Source organism: Triticum urartu, chromosome 3A (assembly GCF_056163025.1).
Source record: "Triticum urartu cultivar PI428250 chromosome 3A, HENAU_Tu73, whole genome shotgun sequence".
Taxonomy (NCBI): Eukaryota; Viridiplantae; Streptophyta; class Magnoliopsida; order Poales; family Poaceae; genus Triticum; species Triticum urartu.
Window position 1 is genome coordinate 14,155,777 of NC_141875.1, and position 17,709 is coordinate 14,173,485.

Below are 17,709 nucleotides of genomic sequence, written 5' to 3' on the forward strand. Positions count from 1 at the left end.
GGCATCCACGCGTCAACTGTTCAGGGGCTAGGGTTTTTGTTTTTTTTCTGAAGGGGAGGGATTTGGGGGTTTTGTATGGTTAATTAAGGTGTTTCATATATTGTGTTAGGTAGCTAATTAATTAATAGAGAGAAGTGTCCTCTCGTATCTCCATACTTGGTCGACGCTACGTACTATACGTATAGAGAGCACTCGACACGCTAGCTAGTAAGGAAAATGAAGGAAACAGAAGATCGTCATGAACATATGCATACAGAGAGATGTGATATCGACCTCTCCTTCTCCGAGAGATTGGTCGAACAACATGTTTTCGCATATCTATTCGACGCTACTGGCTACATATATACAATATAAGATCTCTTACAATATAATCCTCTAATTATATATGAACACAGGGTCCACATAGTATTCTCCGTCTTTATCGATCACGTGATCAAGAAAGAATGCCGCCAATTCCTCTTGAATTCCTCGCATGCGATCTGGTGCTAGGAGTTCATCCCGCATCCGAAACATCTAATTTGAAGAAGGTGGTCAATACATATATATGAATGAATGAAACTCAACACAAAAGATGGTAATAAAGTAAAATTCTGAATATTATTGCTTACGCACTTCATATTGTTTTTTAGTGTAGCCCCGCTCACAGGTCGTGTGGCGGATGGACTCGCAAACGTAGTATCCACAGTAATTATTTCCGGCTTCCTGCCACAACCACTTTACAAGAAATAGAGGCCAATCAAACTGATAAGCAAGCATGCTAAATAGTATTGATGAAACTAGCACTTGAATCACTAGGAGATGCGCGGAACATGCTAGTAGTACTTACTTTCGGGTGTTTATATTCGAGCTTCTTCGGCAGTCCCGGAGCTTTTGAGGTAAAAAAATTTCAAACCCTGCCAGACAAAGAAAACAATTACTTGATATCAGGAAGTGAACAAAGTTGCCGATATGGTGCGATAATGATCGATTTAACTTCTCGAGAATTTGAGTCATGTCCGCATAGTCCTTGGGATCTTTTCGTCTCGAGTCTAAGACGGTTACTAGTCCCTGCTCGAGCTTAATCTCTAGGAGAATATATTGGAACCTGCGCACGCATGCATAACTCATCAATTACATTACTATAACCTCGAGTAATAAGGGAAACCGAATATGCACAAGAAAGTAACACTGACTTGAATTTGTAAGGAAGAGTATTATAGCTTTGTTTTGATTTAATACCAACGATCGTAGCAAGTTGGCCTTGGTATCTTTTTTCTGAAATTCAACCGAATATGCATCTATGATATTTGTGTTAATGAACCCAATATCACCGATTTGTCTTTTCTTAATTCGGCGATCTTCAATCTGCATAATATAGTGAGGATAATTATAAATACATGCAATGAAAGAGCTGACCTATATATAGAGACTTAATGACAAAAGTAGTACTTACAGACAGTAGCAAGTGACTGTTAATTTATCGAGGGCCTTCTGATTGAAAAACTGGCAGAACTCCTCAAATGGAACATTCAACGGATCGGTTCCAACAAGGTCATGCTCCTCTTTAACTCTCAGCGTCAAAGTATTCGTCCCCCCAGACTCTCTGCAGGTTTTCATGTACCAATCATGGAATCTTCGCATCGTCGTTGTTAGAGACCTTTCATATTTGACGAGAGGCTTCCCGTACTCGTATATGTGTTCGTCCACCTCCAAGAATTCATAATGTACATCGGCGAGCAGGTAATCTTCAAGATTGTTATAACTGGGCACCATCCTTGAATCATTAGCGACGATATCGCTGGACACCTTGAGCGGGTGGCCTCGACAACGCTTCAACGATATGGGGTGGCCTCGACGACAACACTCATTTTAACTTGGTAAATTTGGGTGGCCTCGAGAGAGTTTGTCGGGTAGGGGCACGGCGGGAGGGGGTAGGAGACCAACATCGTTTTTTCTAGGGTTTGGGTGTCCTTGAGAGTTTCGGTCGAGCGAGAGGGCCGGGGGGGGGGGGGTGGGAGGTGCTCCCGTGGTATAAGTTATCACGGTCGAGAGGGGGTATATCGACAACGACGACATACGACGACCCCTCGACCCTCGAACCCTCGGCGACCCTCCACCCCTGGGTGACCCTCGACCATCTACCCTAGCTAGTTCCCGACCCTCGCCCCTCGAACCCTCGGCGACCCCTCCCCCCTCCCCCTCCCCCCCTCATGTCGAAGTTATTGGGGAGGGGGTATATCGATAACGACATACCCGATAGAAAATAAGAAAAGGAAGAAGAAGAAAAATAAGAAGAAAAAAAGAGGAGAAGAAGAAAGGAATAGAGGAGAAGAAGAAAAAAAATAGAAGAGTTCTATTTTTTTCTTCTTCTCCTCTATTCCTTTCTGCTTCTCCTCTTTTTTTTTCCTTTTTTCCTATTCTTATTTATTTCTCCTCTTCTTCTCTTTTTTCTTTTCCCTATTCCTAAACTAAACATAAACTAAAATAATCCTAAAACTAAACAAAACTTCTCCTCCTCCCTTTTTATTTCTTCTTATTCTTCTTCTTTTTCATCCTAAAACTTTATGAACAAAATTACAACAGAAAAAACAATAAAAATTCTATGAACAAAATAAAAATTCTATGAACAAAATTACAACAGAAAAAAATCATAATTTTTTTATAAAAAATGACATATTCTTTGCATGTGAATATACAAACATTTGCATATTCTACAATAATATCATCAAAAAATCTATGAACAGAAAAAAAATCCTAACTTTTGCATATGAACATACATACAACATCATCATCATCATCTACTACTACTACAATATGAACAAAAAAAATAAATATATATGTGAACAGGGAGCCTGCTTTGTCGTCGGCGTTGGGGCGAGCGGCGGCGTTGGGGCGGGCGCGCGGCGGCGTTGGGGCGCAGGGGAGAATGGGGAGAGGAGGGGGAACGGCATGGTGAGGCGCTCACAGTGCAGGCGAGCGGCGGCGAGGTCGGGGCAGGGCGCTCGGCGTGCGCGACGGCGAGGTCGGGCCAGGCAGCGCGCGGCAAGGTCGGGGCAGGGCTTGGCGACGACGAGGTCGGGGCAAGGCGCATCGAGGTCGGGGCAGGGTGCGGCGAGGCCGGGGTAACGGCGGCGGCGACGACAGAGACGGCGGACGGGGGTGCGCGGCAGCATGGCGGTGTTGATGTCGTCGGCGTCTTCGGGGCGGAACTGCGAGATGAGAAGTGAAAATTTTCACAAGGCATGCTTATATACCCAGAGCATTGGTTCTGGTTCATAGCACAAACCGGGACTAATGCACCCTTTAGTGCCGGTTGGTGGTTGGTACCACCAACCATGACCAAAGGTTAGTTTTCGGCAGCCCAAAGGGCGGGAAGCGGCGGCCTTTGGTTCCGGTTGGTGGCACCAACCGGTACCATAGGCCTCGTGCTTCCCATGGCCATAACTTTAGTCCCACCTTGCTAGTTGAGAGGGGTGCGTAGTGGTTTTTAAGCCCCACTGCCGCACCCCTCTCGAGCTCCTCTCGATTGCAGGCTTACAGGCTTAATTGTCACTGAGATGGCTGATAGGCCTACTGGGCCTTCTGTGGTCTTGAATTCTGGCCCATGGTAGGATTTCTAGTCCTATTCAGGCATGGTGGCCCAGTAGTTGGCACTTTTTTTTATTTTTTTGTTGCTTTATTTATTTTATTTTGTTTCTACTTACAACAAAAAACTTATTGTTGCTATTTTTATTTATTTTAATTTTATAAAGTTTATTTTGTTTCTACTTCTTTATTTTATAAAAGTTCATTTTATTTTATTTTATTTTATTTCTACTTATTTATTGTATTAAATTTTAATTTGTTTTATTTTGTTTCTACTTATTTATTTTATTAGAGTTTATTTTATTTTGTTTTGTTTCTACTTATTTATTAAAGTTTATTTTGTTTCTTTCTGCTTTCCATGTTTTGAACAGAAAATACTTTGATAATTTCAGTGGCATGCATTTTATATAATTTTAGTTTAAAAATACTAGAGGTTTATAAAATCATTTTAGTTCATTCCTTTTGCTATTAGAGTTTCATAAAAAAATAGTTAATTTTCTGTTTGCATGGTATCATCATTTCATCCACATAGTATGTGCAAGAAAGTAGAGAGGGTTACGGCAAAAACTGGATGCACTTCGTGTACAAAACGGACAATCTCTTTCGAAGTATGAGGGTTTCATACGGAAACTCGTGTGTTACAAAGGGATTTCATTTTTTTGAACTTATTTGAACACCAGACTTTTTCTATGTTCAAAATGCACCATTCAAAGCCACATCATCAATTTTCAACCCTTTCTGACTTCCTTTGTTATTTTTCATGCATTTACTGATTATTTTGAGTTATAAGACTCTGAAATTAAAAACCATGTCAAATGAACTCTGAAAAGGTTGAGAGTTGGCATGGTATCATCATTTCACCCGCATAGCATGTGCAATAAAGTAGAGAGGATTACGGCAAAAACTTGATGCACTTCGTGTACAAAACAGACAATCCCTTTCGAAGTATGAGGGTTTCATACGGAAACTCGTCTGTTACAAAGGGATTTCATGTTTTTGACTTGTTTGAACTCCATAGTTTTTCTGTGTTCAAAATGCACCATTCAAAGCCACATCATCAATTTTCAACTCTTCTGACTTCATTTGTTATTTTTCATGCATTTACTAATTATTTTGAGCTATAAAACCCTGAAATTAAAAGCATTTCAAATGAACTCTCAAAAGGTTGAAAGTTGGCATGGTATCATCATTTCACCCACATAGCATGTGCAAGAAAGTAGAGAGGGTTATGGCAAAAACTGGATGCACTTCTTGTACAAAACGGACAATCTCTTTCGAAGCCACATCATCAATTTAGTACATTCAAAATGGACCATTCAAAGCCACATCATTAATTTAGTACATATAGCTCTCATGAATAGATAAGTGACCAAATTAATACAAGTTCATCATCACATTAAAAACAAAGTACATACATAGTTCTCATTGAACAACATATATAGCCCTCCAGAGCATCTAGTTAGACCATACATTGAAACTATGTAAAACCTTTCAATGCAACAACAAATGCGATCATAATCACAACCAAGGTAAAAATTGATCCAACGGCATAATCATACCAAGCGTCGGTATGAATGGCATATTTTCTAGTCTTTCTAATCTTCAACCGCATTGCATCCATCTTGATCTTGTGATCATCGACGACATCCGCAACATGCAACTCCAATATCATCTTCTCCTCCTTAAATTTTTTTATTTTTTCCTTCAACTAAATTGTTTTCTTCATCAACTAAATTTAACCTCTCGATGATACGTCTCCAACGTATCTATAATTTTTGATTGTTCCATGCTATTATATTATCAACCTTGGATGTTTTATATGCATTTATATGCTATTTTATATGATTTTTGGGACTAACCTATTAACCCAGAGCCCAGTGCCAGTTTCAGTTTTTCCCTTGTGTCAGTGTTTCGCAGAAAAGGAATATCAAACAGAGTCCAAACAGAATGAAACCTTCGGAAAAGATATTTTTGGAAAGAAAGCAATACAGGAGACTTGGAGTGCACGTCAGGGGATTAATGAGGAGAGCACGAGGCAGGGGGTGCGCCCACCCCCCTGGGCGCGCCCTCCACTCTCATGGGCCCCTGCTACCTCTTGAGCACTGCGTTGGTTTTCCTCGAAGAGGAAGAGATGATGCAGCAAAGTAGCGTAAGTATTTTCCTCAGTTTTTTAGAACCAAGGTATTAATCCAGTAGGAGGCTACGCACGAGTCCCTCGTACCTGCACAAAACAAATAAATCCTCGCAACCAACGCAAATAGGGGTTGTCAATCCCTACTTGGCCACTTACGAGAGTGAGATCTGATAGATATGATAAGATAATATTTTTGGTACTTTTATGATAAAGATGCAAAGTAAAATAAAAGGAAAGTAAAAGCAAAAGGAAATAACTAGGTATTGGTAGATTAATATGATGAAGATAGACTCGGGGGCCATAGGTTTCACTAGTGGCTTCTCTCGAGAGCATAAGTATTTTACGGTGGGTGAACAAATTACTGTTGAGAAATTGACAGAATTGAGCATAGTTATGAGAATATCTAGGTATGATCATGTATATAGGCATCACGTCCAAGACAAGTAGACCGACTCCTGCCTGCATCTACTACTATTACTCCACTCATCGACCGCTATCCAACATGCATCTAGAGTATTAAGTTAATGAAAACAGAGTAACGCCTTAAGCAAGATGACATGATGTAGAGGGATAAACTCATGCAATATGATGAAAACCCCATCTTGTTATCCTTGATGGAAACAATACAATACGTGCCTTGCTGCCCCTACTGTCACTGGGAAAGGACACCGCAAGATTGAACCCAAAGCTAAGCACTTCTCCCATTGCAAGAAAGATCAATCTAGTAGGCCAAACCAAACTGATAATTCAAAGAGACTTGCAAAGATAACCAATCATACATTAAAGATTCAGAGAAGGTTCAAATATTATTCATAGATAGACTTGATCATAAACCCACAATTCATCGGTCTCAACAAACACACCGCAAAAAGAAGATTACACAGAATAGATCTCCACAAGAGAGGGGGAGAGATTTGTATTGAGATCCAAAAAGAGAGAAGCAGCCATCTAGCTACTAACCATGTACCCGTAGGTCTGAAGTAAACTACTCACACTTCATCGGAGGGCTATGGTGTTGATGTAGAAGCCCTCCGTGATCGATGCCCCCTCCGGCGGAGCTCCGGAATAGGCCCCAAGATGGGATCTCGTGGATACAGAAAGTTGCGGTGGTGGAATTAGGTATTTGGCTCCGTATCTGATCGTTTGGGGGTACGTACGTATATATAGGAGGAAGGAGTACGCCGGTGGAGCAACAGGGGGCCCACGAGGGTGGAGGGCGCGCCTAGGGGAGGCAGGCGCCCCCCCTACCTCGTGGCCTCCTCTTTTGTGTCTTGACGCAGGGTCCAAGTCTCCTGGGTCATGTTCGTTGAGAAAATCACGTTCCCGAAGGTTTCATTCCGTTTGGACTCCGTTTGATATTCCTTTTCTTCGAAACCCTAAAATAGGCAAAAAACAGCAATTCTGGGCTGGGCCTCCGGTTAATAGGTTAGTCCCAAAAATAATATAAAAGTGGATAATAAAGCCCAATAATGTCCAAAACAGTAGATAATATAGCATGGAGCAATAAAAAATTATAGATACGTTGGAGACGTATCAGCCCCTCGTGGCCCCCTGATGTATTTCTTCCGCCTATATATATATATATCCATATACCCTAAAACTATCGGGGAGCAGAATAGATCGGGAGTTCCGCCGCCAGAAGCCTCCGTAGCCACCGAAAACCAATCTAGACCTGTTCCGGCACTCTGCCGGAGGGGGAATCCCTCTCCGGTGGCTATCTTCATCATCCTGGTGCTCTCCATGATGAGGAGGGAGTAGTTCTCCCTCGGGGATGAGGGTATGTACCAGTAGCTACATGTTTGATCTCTCTCTCTCTCTCGTGTTCTTGAGGTGGCACAATCTTGATGTATCGCGAGCTTTGCTATTATAGTTGGATCTTATGATGTTTCTCCCCCCTCTACTCTCTTGTAATCGATTGAGTTTTCCCTTTGAAGTTATCTTATTGGATTGAGTCTTTAATGATTTGAGAACACTTGATGTATGTCTTGCGTGGGATACCCTTGGTGACAATGGGGTATTCTATTGATCCACTTGATGTATGTTGTGGTGATCAACTTGCGGGTTCCGTGACCTTGGGAATCTATGCATAGGGGTTGGCACACGTTTTCGTCTTGACTCTCCGGTAGAAAATTTTGGGCACGCTTTGAAGTTCTATGTGTTGGTTGAATAGATGAATCTGAGATTGTGTGATGCATATCGTATAATCATACCCACGGATACTTGAGGTGACAGTGGAGTATCTAGGTGACATTAGGGTTTTGGTTGATTTGTGTCTTAAGGTGTTATTCTAGTACGAACTCTAGGGCTGTTTGTGACACTTATAGGAATAGTGTTGGGTAACGTAGTAATTTCAAAATTTTCCTACGCACACGCAAGATCATGGTGATGCATAGCAACGAGAGGGGAGAGTGTGATCTACGTACCCTAGTAGATCGCAGCGGAAGCGTTGACGCAACGTAGAGGAAGTAGTCGTACGTCTTCCCGATCCGACCGATCCAAGCACCATTACTTCGGCACCTCCGAGTTCTTAGCACACGTACAGCTCGATGATGCTCCCCGGGCTCCGATCCAGCAAAGCTTCGGGGATGAGTTCCGTCAGCACAACGACGTGGTGATGATGATGATGTTCCACCGACGCAGGGCTTCGCCTAAGCACTACAACGATATAACCGAGGTGGAATATGGTGGAAGGGGGCACCGCACACGGCTAAGGAACGATCACGAGGATCAACTTGTGTGTCCTAGGGTGCCCCCTTGCCTCCGTATATAAAGGATCCAAGGGGGGGGGGTGCGGCCGGCCCTATGGAGGCGCGCAGGAGGAGTCCTACTCCTACCGGGAGTAGGACTCCCCTCCCCTTTTCCTTGTCCAAGTAGGAGAGGTGGAAGGAGAGGCGGAAAGGGGGGGCGCCGCCCCTCCCTCCTTGTCCAATTCGGACTAGGGGGAGAGGGGGCGCGCGGCCTGCCCTGGCAGCCCCTTCCTCTTCTCCACTTTAGGCCCATGAGGCCCATTAACCCCCCGGGGGGTTCCGGTAACCCCCCGGTACTCCGGGGTTATCCGAAACTTCTCCGGAACGCTTCCGGTGTCCGAATATAGTCATCCAATATATCAATCTTTATGTCTCGACCATTTCGAGACTCCTCGTCATGTCCGTGATCACATCCGGGACTCTGAACTAACTTCTGTACATCAAAATGCATAAACTCATAATAACTGTCATCGTAACGTTAAGCGTGCGGACCCTACGGTTCGAGAACAATGTAGACATGACCGAGACACGTCTCTGGTCAATAACCAATAGCGGGACCTGGATGCCCATATTGGCTCCTACATATTCTACGAAGATCTTTATCGGTCAGACCGCATAACAACATACGTTGTTCCCTTTGTCATCGGTATGTTACATGCCCGAGATTCGATCGTCGGTATCCAATACCTAGTTCAATCTCATTAGCAGCAAGTCTCTTTACTCGTTCTGTAATACATCATATCGCAACTAACTCATTAGTTGCAATGCTTGCAAGGCTTATGTGATTTGCATTACCGAGAGGGCCCAGAGATACCTCTCCGACAATCGGAGTGACAAATCCTATTCTCGAAATACGCCAACCCAACATCTACCTTTGGAGAAACCTGTAGAGCTCCTTTATAATCACCCAGTTACGTTGTGACGTTTGGTAGCACACAAAGTGTTCCTCCGGCAAACGGGAGTTGCATAATCTCATAGTCATAGGAACATGTATAAGTCATGAAGAAAGCAATAGCAACATACTAAACGATCGGGTGCTAAGCTAATGGAATGGGTCATGTCAATCAGATCATTCACCTAATGATGTGATCTCGTTAATCAAATAACAACTCTTTGTTCATGGTTAGGAAACATAACCATCTTTGATTAACGAGCTAGTCAAGTAGAGGCATACTAGTGACACTCAGTTTGTCTATGTATTCACACATGTATTATGTTTCCGGTTAATACAATTCTAGCATGAATAATAAACATTTATCATGATATAAGGAAATAAATAATAACTTTATTATTGCCTCTAGGGCATATTTCCTTCAGTCTCCCACTTGCACTAGAGTCAATAATCTAGATTACACAGTAATGATTCTAACACCCATGGAGTCTTGGTGCTGATCATGTTTTGCTCGTGGAAGAGGCTTAGTCAACGGGTCTGCCACATTCAGATCCGTATGTATCTTGCAAATCTCTATGTCTCCCACCTGGACTAGATCCCGGATGGAATTGAAGCGTCTCTTGATGTGCTTGGTTCTCTTGTGAAATCTGGATTCCTTTGCCAAGGCAATTGCACCAGTATTGTCACAAAAGATTTTCATTGGATCCGATGCATTAGGTATGACACCTAGATCGGATATGAACTCCTTCATCCAGACTCCTTCATTTGCTGCTTCCGAAGCAGCTATGTACTCCGCTTCACATGCAGATCCCGCTACGACGCTTTGTTTAGAACTGCACCAACTGACAGCTCCACCGTTTAATGTAAACACGTATCCGGTTTGCGATTTAGAATCGTCCGAATCAGTGTCAAAGCTTGCATCAACGTAACCTTTTACGATGAGCTCTTTGTCACCTCCATATACGAGAAACATATCCTTAGTCCTTTTCAGGTATTTCAGGATGTTCTTGACCGCTGTCCAGTGATCCACTCCTGGATTACTTTGGTACCTCCCTGCTAAGCTTATAGCAAGGCACACATCAGGTCTGGTACACAACATTGCATACATGATAGAGCCTATGGCTGAAGCATAGGGAACATCTTTCATTTTCTCTCTATCTTCTGCAGTGGTCGGGCATTGAGTCTGACTCAACTTCACACCTTGCAACACAGGCAAGAACCCTTTCTTTGCTTGATCCATTTTGAACTTTTTCAAAATCTTGTCAAGGTATGTGCTTTGTGAAAGTCCAATTAAGCGTCTTGATCTATCTCTATAGATCTTTATGCCTAATATGTAAGCAGCTTCACCGAGGTCTTTCATTGAAAAACTCTTATTCAAGTATCCCTTTATGCTATCCAAAAATTCTATATCATTTCCAATCAGTAATATGTCATCCACATATAATATCAGAAATGCTACAGAGCTCCCACTCACTTTCTTGTAAATACAGGCTTCTCCGAAAGTCTGTATAAAACCAAATGCTTTGATCACACTATCAAAGCGTTTATTCCAACTCCGAGAGGCTTGCACCAGTCCATAAATAGATCGCTGGAGCTTGCACACTTTGTTAGCTCCCTTTGGATCAACAAAACCTTCCGGTTGCATCATATACAACTCTTCTTCCTGAAATCCATTCAGGAATGCAGTTTTGACATCCATCTGCCAAATTTCATAATCATAAAATGCGGCAATTGCTAACATGATTCGGACAGACTTAAGCATCGCTACGGGTGAGAAGGTCTCATCGTAGTCAACCCCTTGAACTTGTCGAAAACCTTTTGGGACAAGTCGAGCTTTGTAGACAGTAATATTACCGTCAGCGTCAGTCTTCTTCTTGAAGATCCATTTATTCTCAATTGCTTGCCGATCATTGGGCAAGTCAACCAAAGTCCATACTTTGTTCTCATACATGGATCCCATCTCAGATTTCATGGCTTCAAGCCATTTTGCGGAATCTGGGCTCACCATCGCTTCTTCATAGTTCGTAGGTTCATCATGATCAAGTAGCATGACTTCCAGAATAGGATTACCGTACCACTCTGGCGCGGATCTCACTCTGGTTGATCTACAAGTTTCAGTAGTATCTTGTCCTGAAGTTTCATGATCATTATCATTATCTTCCTCACTAACTGGTGTAGGTGTCACTGAAACAGTTTTCTGTGATGCACTACTTTCCAATAAGGGAGTAGGTACAGTTACCTCGTCAAGTTCTACTTTCCTCCCACTCACTTCTTCCGAGAGAAACTCCTTCTCCAGAAAGTTTCCGAATTTAGCAACAAAAGTCTTGCCTTCGGATCTGTGATAGAAGGTGTATCCAATAGTTTCCTTTGGATATCCTATGAAGACACATTTCTCCGATTTGGGTTCGAGCTTATCAGGTTGAAGCTTTTTCACATAAGCATCGCAGCCCCAAACTTTCAGAAACGACAATTTTGGTTTCTTGCCAAACCACAGTTCATAAGGCGTCGTCTCAACGGATTTTGATGGTGCCCTATTTAACGTGAATGCGGCCGTCTCTAGAGCGTATCCCCAAAACGATAGCGGTAAATCAGTAAGAGACATCATAGATCGTACCATATCTAGTAAAGTACGATTATGACGTTCGGATACACCATTACGCTGTGGTGTTCCGGGTGGCGTGAGTTGCGAAACTATTCCACAATTTTTCAAATGTACACCAAACTCGTAACTCAAATATTCTCCTCCACGATCAGATCGTAGAAACTTTATCTTCTTGTTACGATGATTTTCAACTTCACTCTGAAATTCTTTGAACTTTTCAAATGTTCCAGACTTATGTTTCATTAAGTAGATATACCCATATCTGCTTAAGTCATCTATGAAGGTGAGAAAATAACGATATCCGCCACGAGCCTCAATATTCATCGGACCACATACATCTGTATGTATGATTTCCAACAAATCTGTTGCTCTCTCCATAGTACCGGAGAACGGTGTTTTAGTCATCTTGCCCATCAGGCACGGTTCGCAAGTACCAAGTGATTCATAATCAAGTGGTTCCAAAAGTCCATCAGTATGGAGTTTCTTCATGCGCTTTACACCGATATGACCTAAATGGCAGTGCCACAAATAAGTTGCACTATCATTATCAACTATGCATGTTTTGGCTTCAACATTATGAATATGTGTATCACTACTATCGAGATTCAATAAGAATGGACCACTCTTCAAGGGTGCATGACCATAAAAGATATTACTCATATAAATAGAACAACCATTATTCTCTGATTTAAATGAATAACCGTCTCGCATTAAACAAGATCCAGATATAATGTTCATGCTCAACGCTGGCACCAAATAACAATTATTTAGGTCTAATACTAATCCTGAAGGTAGATGTAGAGGTAGCGTGCCGACCGCGATCACATCGACTTTGGAACCGTTTCCCACACGCATCGTCACCTCGTCCTTTGCCAGTGTTCGCTTAATCCGTAGTCCCTGTTTCGAGTTGCAAATATTAGCAACAGAACCAGTATCAAATACCCAGGTGCTACTGCGAGCTCTAGTAAGGTACACATCAATAACATGTATATCACATATACCTTTGTTCACCTTGCCATCCTTCTTATCCGCCAAATACTTGGGGCAGTTCTGCTTCCAGTGACCAGTCTGCTTGCAGTAGAAGCACTCAGTTTCAGGCTTAGGTCCAGACTTGGGTTTCTTCTCCTGAGCAGCAACTTGCTTGCCGTTCTTCTTGAAGTTCCCCTTCTTCTTCCCTTTGCCCTTTTTCTTGAAACTAGTGGTCTTGTTGACCATCAACACTTGATGCTCCTTCTTGATTTCTACCTCCGCAGCTTTCAGCATTGCGAAGAGCTCGAGAATAGTCTTATTCATCCCTTGCATATTATAGTTCACCACGAAGCTCTTGTAGCTTGGTGGTAGTGATTGGAGAATTCTGTCAATGACGCAATCGTCCGGAAGATTAACTCCCAATTGAATCAAGTGATTATTATACCCAGACATTTTGAGTATATGCTCACTGACAGAATTGTTCTCCTCCATATTGCAGCTATAGAACTTATTGGAGACTTCATATCTCTCAATTCGGGCATTTGCTTGAAATATTAACTTCAACTCCTGGAACATCTCATATGCTCCATGACATTCAAAATGTCGTTGAAGTCCCGATTCTAAGCCGTAAAGCATGGCACACTGAACTATCGAGTAGTCATCAGCTTTGCTCTGCCAGACGTTCATAACATCTGGTGTTGCTCCAGCAGCAGGCCTGGCACCCAGCGGTGCTTCCAGGACGTAATTCTTCTGTGCAGCAATGAGGATAATCCTCAAGTTACCGACCCAGTCCGTGTAATTGCTACCATCATCTTTCAACTTTGCTTTCTCAAGGAACACATTAATATTCAACGGAACAACAGCACGAGCCATCTATCTACAATCAAACATAAACAAGCAAGATACTATCAGGTACTAAGTTCATGATAAATTTAAGTTCAATTAATCAAATTATTTAAGAACACCCACTTAGATAGACATCCCTCTAATCCTCTAAGTGATCACGTGATCCAAATCAACTAAACCATGTCCGATCATCACGTGAGATGGAGTAGTTTCATTGGTGAACATCACTATGTTGATCATATCTACTATATGATTCACGGTCGACCTTTCGGTCTCCGTGTTCCGAGGCCATATCTGTATATGCTTGGCTCGTCAAGTATAACCTGAGTATTCCACGTGTGCAACTGTTTTGCACCCGTTGTATTTGAACGTAGAGCCTATCACACCCGATCATCACGTGGTGTCTCAGCACGAAGAACTTTCGCAACGGGGCATACTCAGGGAGAACACTTCTTGATAATTTTAGTGAGAGATCATCTTATAATGCTACCGTCAATCAAAGCAAGATAAGATGCATAAAAGATAAACATCACATGCAATCAATATAAGTGATATGATATGGCCATCATCATCTTGTGCCTGTGATCTCCATCTCCGAAGCACCGTCATGATCACCATCGTCACCGGCGCGACACCTTGATCTCCATCGTACCATCGTTGTCGTCTCGCCAATCTTATGGTTCCACGACTATCGCTACCGCTTAGTGATAAAGTAAAGCATTACATCGCGATTGCATTGCATACAATAAAGCGACAACCATATGGCTCCTGCCAGTTGCCGATAACTTGGTTACAAAACATGATCATCTCATACAATAAACTTTAGCATCATGTCTTGACCATATCACATCACAACATGCCCTGCAAAAACAAGTTAGACGTCCTCTACTTTGTTGTTGCAAGTTTTACATGGCTCCTATGGGCTTAAGCAAGAACCAATCTCACCTACGCATCAAAACCACAACGATAGTTTGTCAAGTTGATGCCGTTTTAACCTTTGCAAGGACCGGGCGTAGACACACTCGGTTCAACTAAAGTTGGAGAAACAGTCACCCGCAAGCCACCTTTGTGCAAAGCACGTCGGGAGAACCGGTCTCGCGTAAGCGTACGTGTAATGTCGGTCTGTGCCGCTTCATCCAACAATATCGCCGAACCAAGGTATGACATGCTATTAGGCAGTATGACTTATATCGCCCACAACTCACTTGTGTTCTACTCGTGCATATAACATCAAACCATAAAACCTAGGCTCGGATGCCACTGTTGGGTAACGTAGTAATTTCAAAATTTTCCTACGCACACGCAAGATCATGGTGATGCATAGCAACGAGAGGGGAGAGTGTGATCTACGTACCCTAGTAGATCGCAGCGGAAGCGTTGACGCAACATAGATGAAGTAGTCGTACGTCTTCCCAATCCGACCGATCCAAGCACCGTTACTCTGGCACCTCCGAGTTCTTAGCACACGTACAGCTTGATGACGCTCCCTGGGCTCCGATCCAGCAAAGCTTCGGGGATGAGTTCCGTCAGCACAACGGCGTGGTGACGATGATGATGTTCCACCGACGCAGGGCTTCGTCTAAGCACTACAACGATATAACCGAGGTGGAATATGGTGGAAGGGGGCACCGCACACGGCTAAGGAACGATCACGAGGATCAACTTGTGTGTCCTAGGGTGCCCCCTTGCCTCTGTATATAAAGGATCCAAGGGGGTGGGGGGTGCGGCCGGCCCTATGGAGGCGCGCAGGAGGAGTCCTACTCCTACCGGGAGTAGGACTCCCCTCCCCTTTTCCTTGTCCAAGTAGGAGAGGTGGAAGGAGAGGAGGAAAGGGGGGGGGCGCCGCCCCTCCCTCCTTGTCCAATTCGGACTAGGGGGAGAGGGGGCGCGCAGCCTGCCCTGGCAGCCCCTTCCTCTTCTCCACTTTAGGCCCATGAGGCCCATTAACCCCCCGGGGGGTTCCGGTAACCCCCCGGTACTCCAGGGTTATCCGAAACTTCTCCGGAACGCTTCCGATGTCCGAATATAGTCATCCAATATATCAATCTTTATGTCTCGACCATTTCGAGACTCCTCGTCATGTCCGTGATCACATCCGGTACTCCGAACTAACTTCGGTACATCAAAATGCATAAACTCATAATAACTGTCATCGTAACGTTAAGCGTGCGGACCCTACGGTTCGAGAACAATGTAGACATGACCGAGACACGTCTCTGGTCAATAACCAATAGCGGGACCTGGATGCCCATATTGGCTCCTACATATTCTACGAAGATCTTTATCGGTCAGACCGCATAACAACATACGTTGTTCCCTTTGTCATCGGTATGTTACTTGCCCGAGGTTCGATCGTCGGTATCCAATATCTAGTTCAATCTCGTTACCGGCAAGTCTCTTTACTCGTTCCGTAATACATCATCTCGCAACTAACTCATTAGTTGCAGTGCTTGCAAGGCTTATGTGATGTGCATTACCGAGAGGGCCCAGAGATACCTCTCCGACAATCGGAGTGACAAATCCTATTCTCGAAATACGCCAACCCAACATCTACCTTTGGAGACACCTGTAGAGCTCCTTTATAATCACCCAGTTACGTTGTGACGTTTGGTAGCACACAAAGTGTTCCTCCGGCAAACGGGAGTTGCATAATCTCATAGTCATAGGAACATGTATAAGTCATGAAGAAAGCAATAGCAACATACTAAACGATCGGGTGCTAAGCTAATGGAATGGGTCATGTCAATCAGATCATTCACCTAATGATGTGATCCCGTTAATCAAATAACAACTCTTTGTTCATGGTTAGGGAACATAACCATCTTTGATTAACGAGCTAGTCAAGTAGAGGCATACTAGTGACACTCAGTTTGTCTATGTATTCACACATGTATTATGTTTCCGGTTAATACAATTCTAGCATGAATAATAAACATTTATCATGATATAAGGAAATAAATAATAACTTTATTATTGCCTCTAGGGCATATTTCCTTCAAATAGCCCAACAGATTGATTGGAAAGAATAACTTTGAGGTGGTTTCGTACCCTACCATAATCTCTTCGTTTGTTCTCCGCTATTAGTGACTTTGGAGTGACTCTTTGTTGCATGTTGAGGGATAGTTATATGTTCCAATTATATATGTTATTATTGTTGAGAGGACTTGCATTAGTGAAAGTATGAACCCTAGGCCTTGTTTCCTAGCATTGCAATACCGTTTGTGCTCACTTTTATCATTAGTTACCTTGCTGTTTTTATATTTTCAGATTACAAAAACCTATATCTACTATCCATATACCACTTGTATCACCATCTCTTCGCCGAACTAGTGCACCTATACAATTTATCATTGTATTGGGTGTGTTGGGGACACAAGAGACTCTTTGTTATTTGGTTGCAGGGTTGCTTGCGAGAGACCATCTTCATCCTACGCCTCCTACGGATTGATAAACCCTAGGTCATCCATTTGAGGGAAATTTGCTACTGTCCTACAAACCTCTGCACTTGGAGGCCCAACAACGTCTACAAGAAGAAGGTTGTGTAGTAGACATCACGCGACAATAGGGTCGGTTGGAATTTCCGGTTCAACTACCTCCTACATAAATAAAATCTATGTCACATTGGTCGGCATAATTGTCAAAAACAATAAATGAAGAAAATAGTTATAAAAAGATAATATATACCACATGTGAATCATTGACAGGACGAGGGCCGATGGGGGCAGATACCAAAACCATCGCACTATATAATAATAAGCAATAATAAAAGTTAGAAAATTAGACAAGTATCTATCTAAAGTAAGAATTATTTTCTTTCAGAAAGAAGATAAGAACAAGAGGCTGACCACGGTGGTGCCGGCGACGACAGTGGCGGCGCCAGGAAATGAAGCCTGGGTATTCATCCAATTTTTTTTTTGCTCTAAATGTAGTATATGAACCAAACAACACAACACTA

At 43.0% G+C, this 17,709-nt stretch overlaps 1 protein-coding gene across 1 annotated transcript in view; it reads right to left on the reverse strand.

The window, feature by feature from the left end:
• Window positions 1-375: 375 nt before the first annotated feature.
• Window positions 376-17,709, reverse strand: part of LOC147977817 (uncharacterized) — a 131,840-nt gene continuing 114,506 nt past the window's right edge. Inside the window, exons 6-8 of the mRNA XM_087514547.1 lie at window positions 11,666-11,673; window positions 613-714; window positions 376-513 (exon numbers count right to left, since the gene is read on the reverse strand). Coding sequence (XP_087370673.1) covers window positions 376-513; window positions 613-714; window positions 11,666-11,673 — 248 coding nt within the window. The remainder of the gene's footprint in view (window positions 514-612; window positions 715-11,665; window positions 11,674-17,709) is intronic.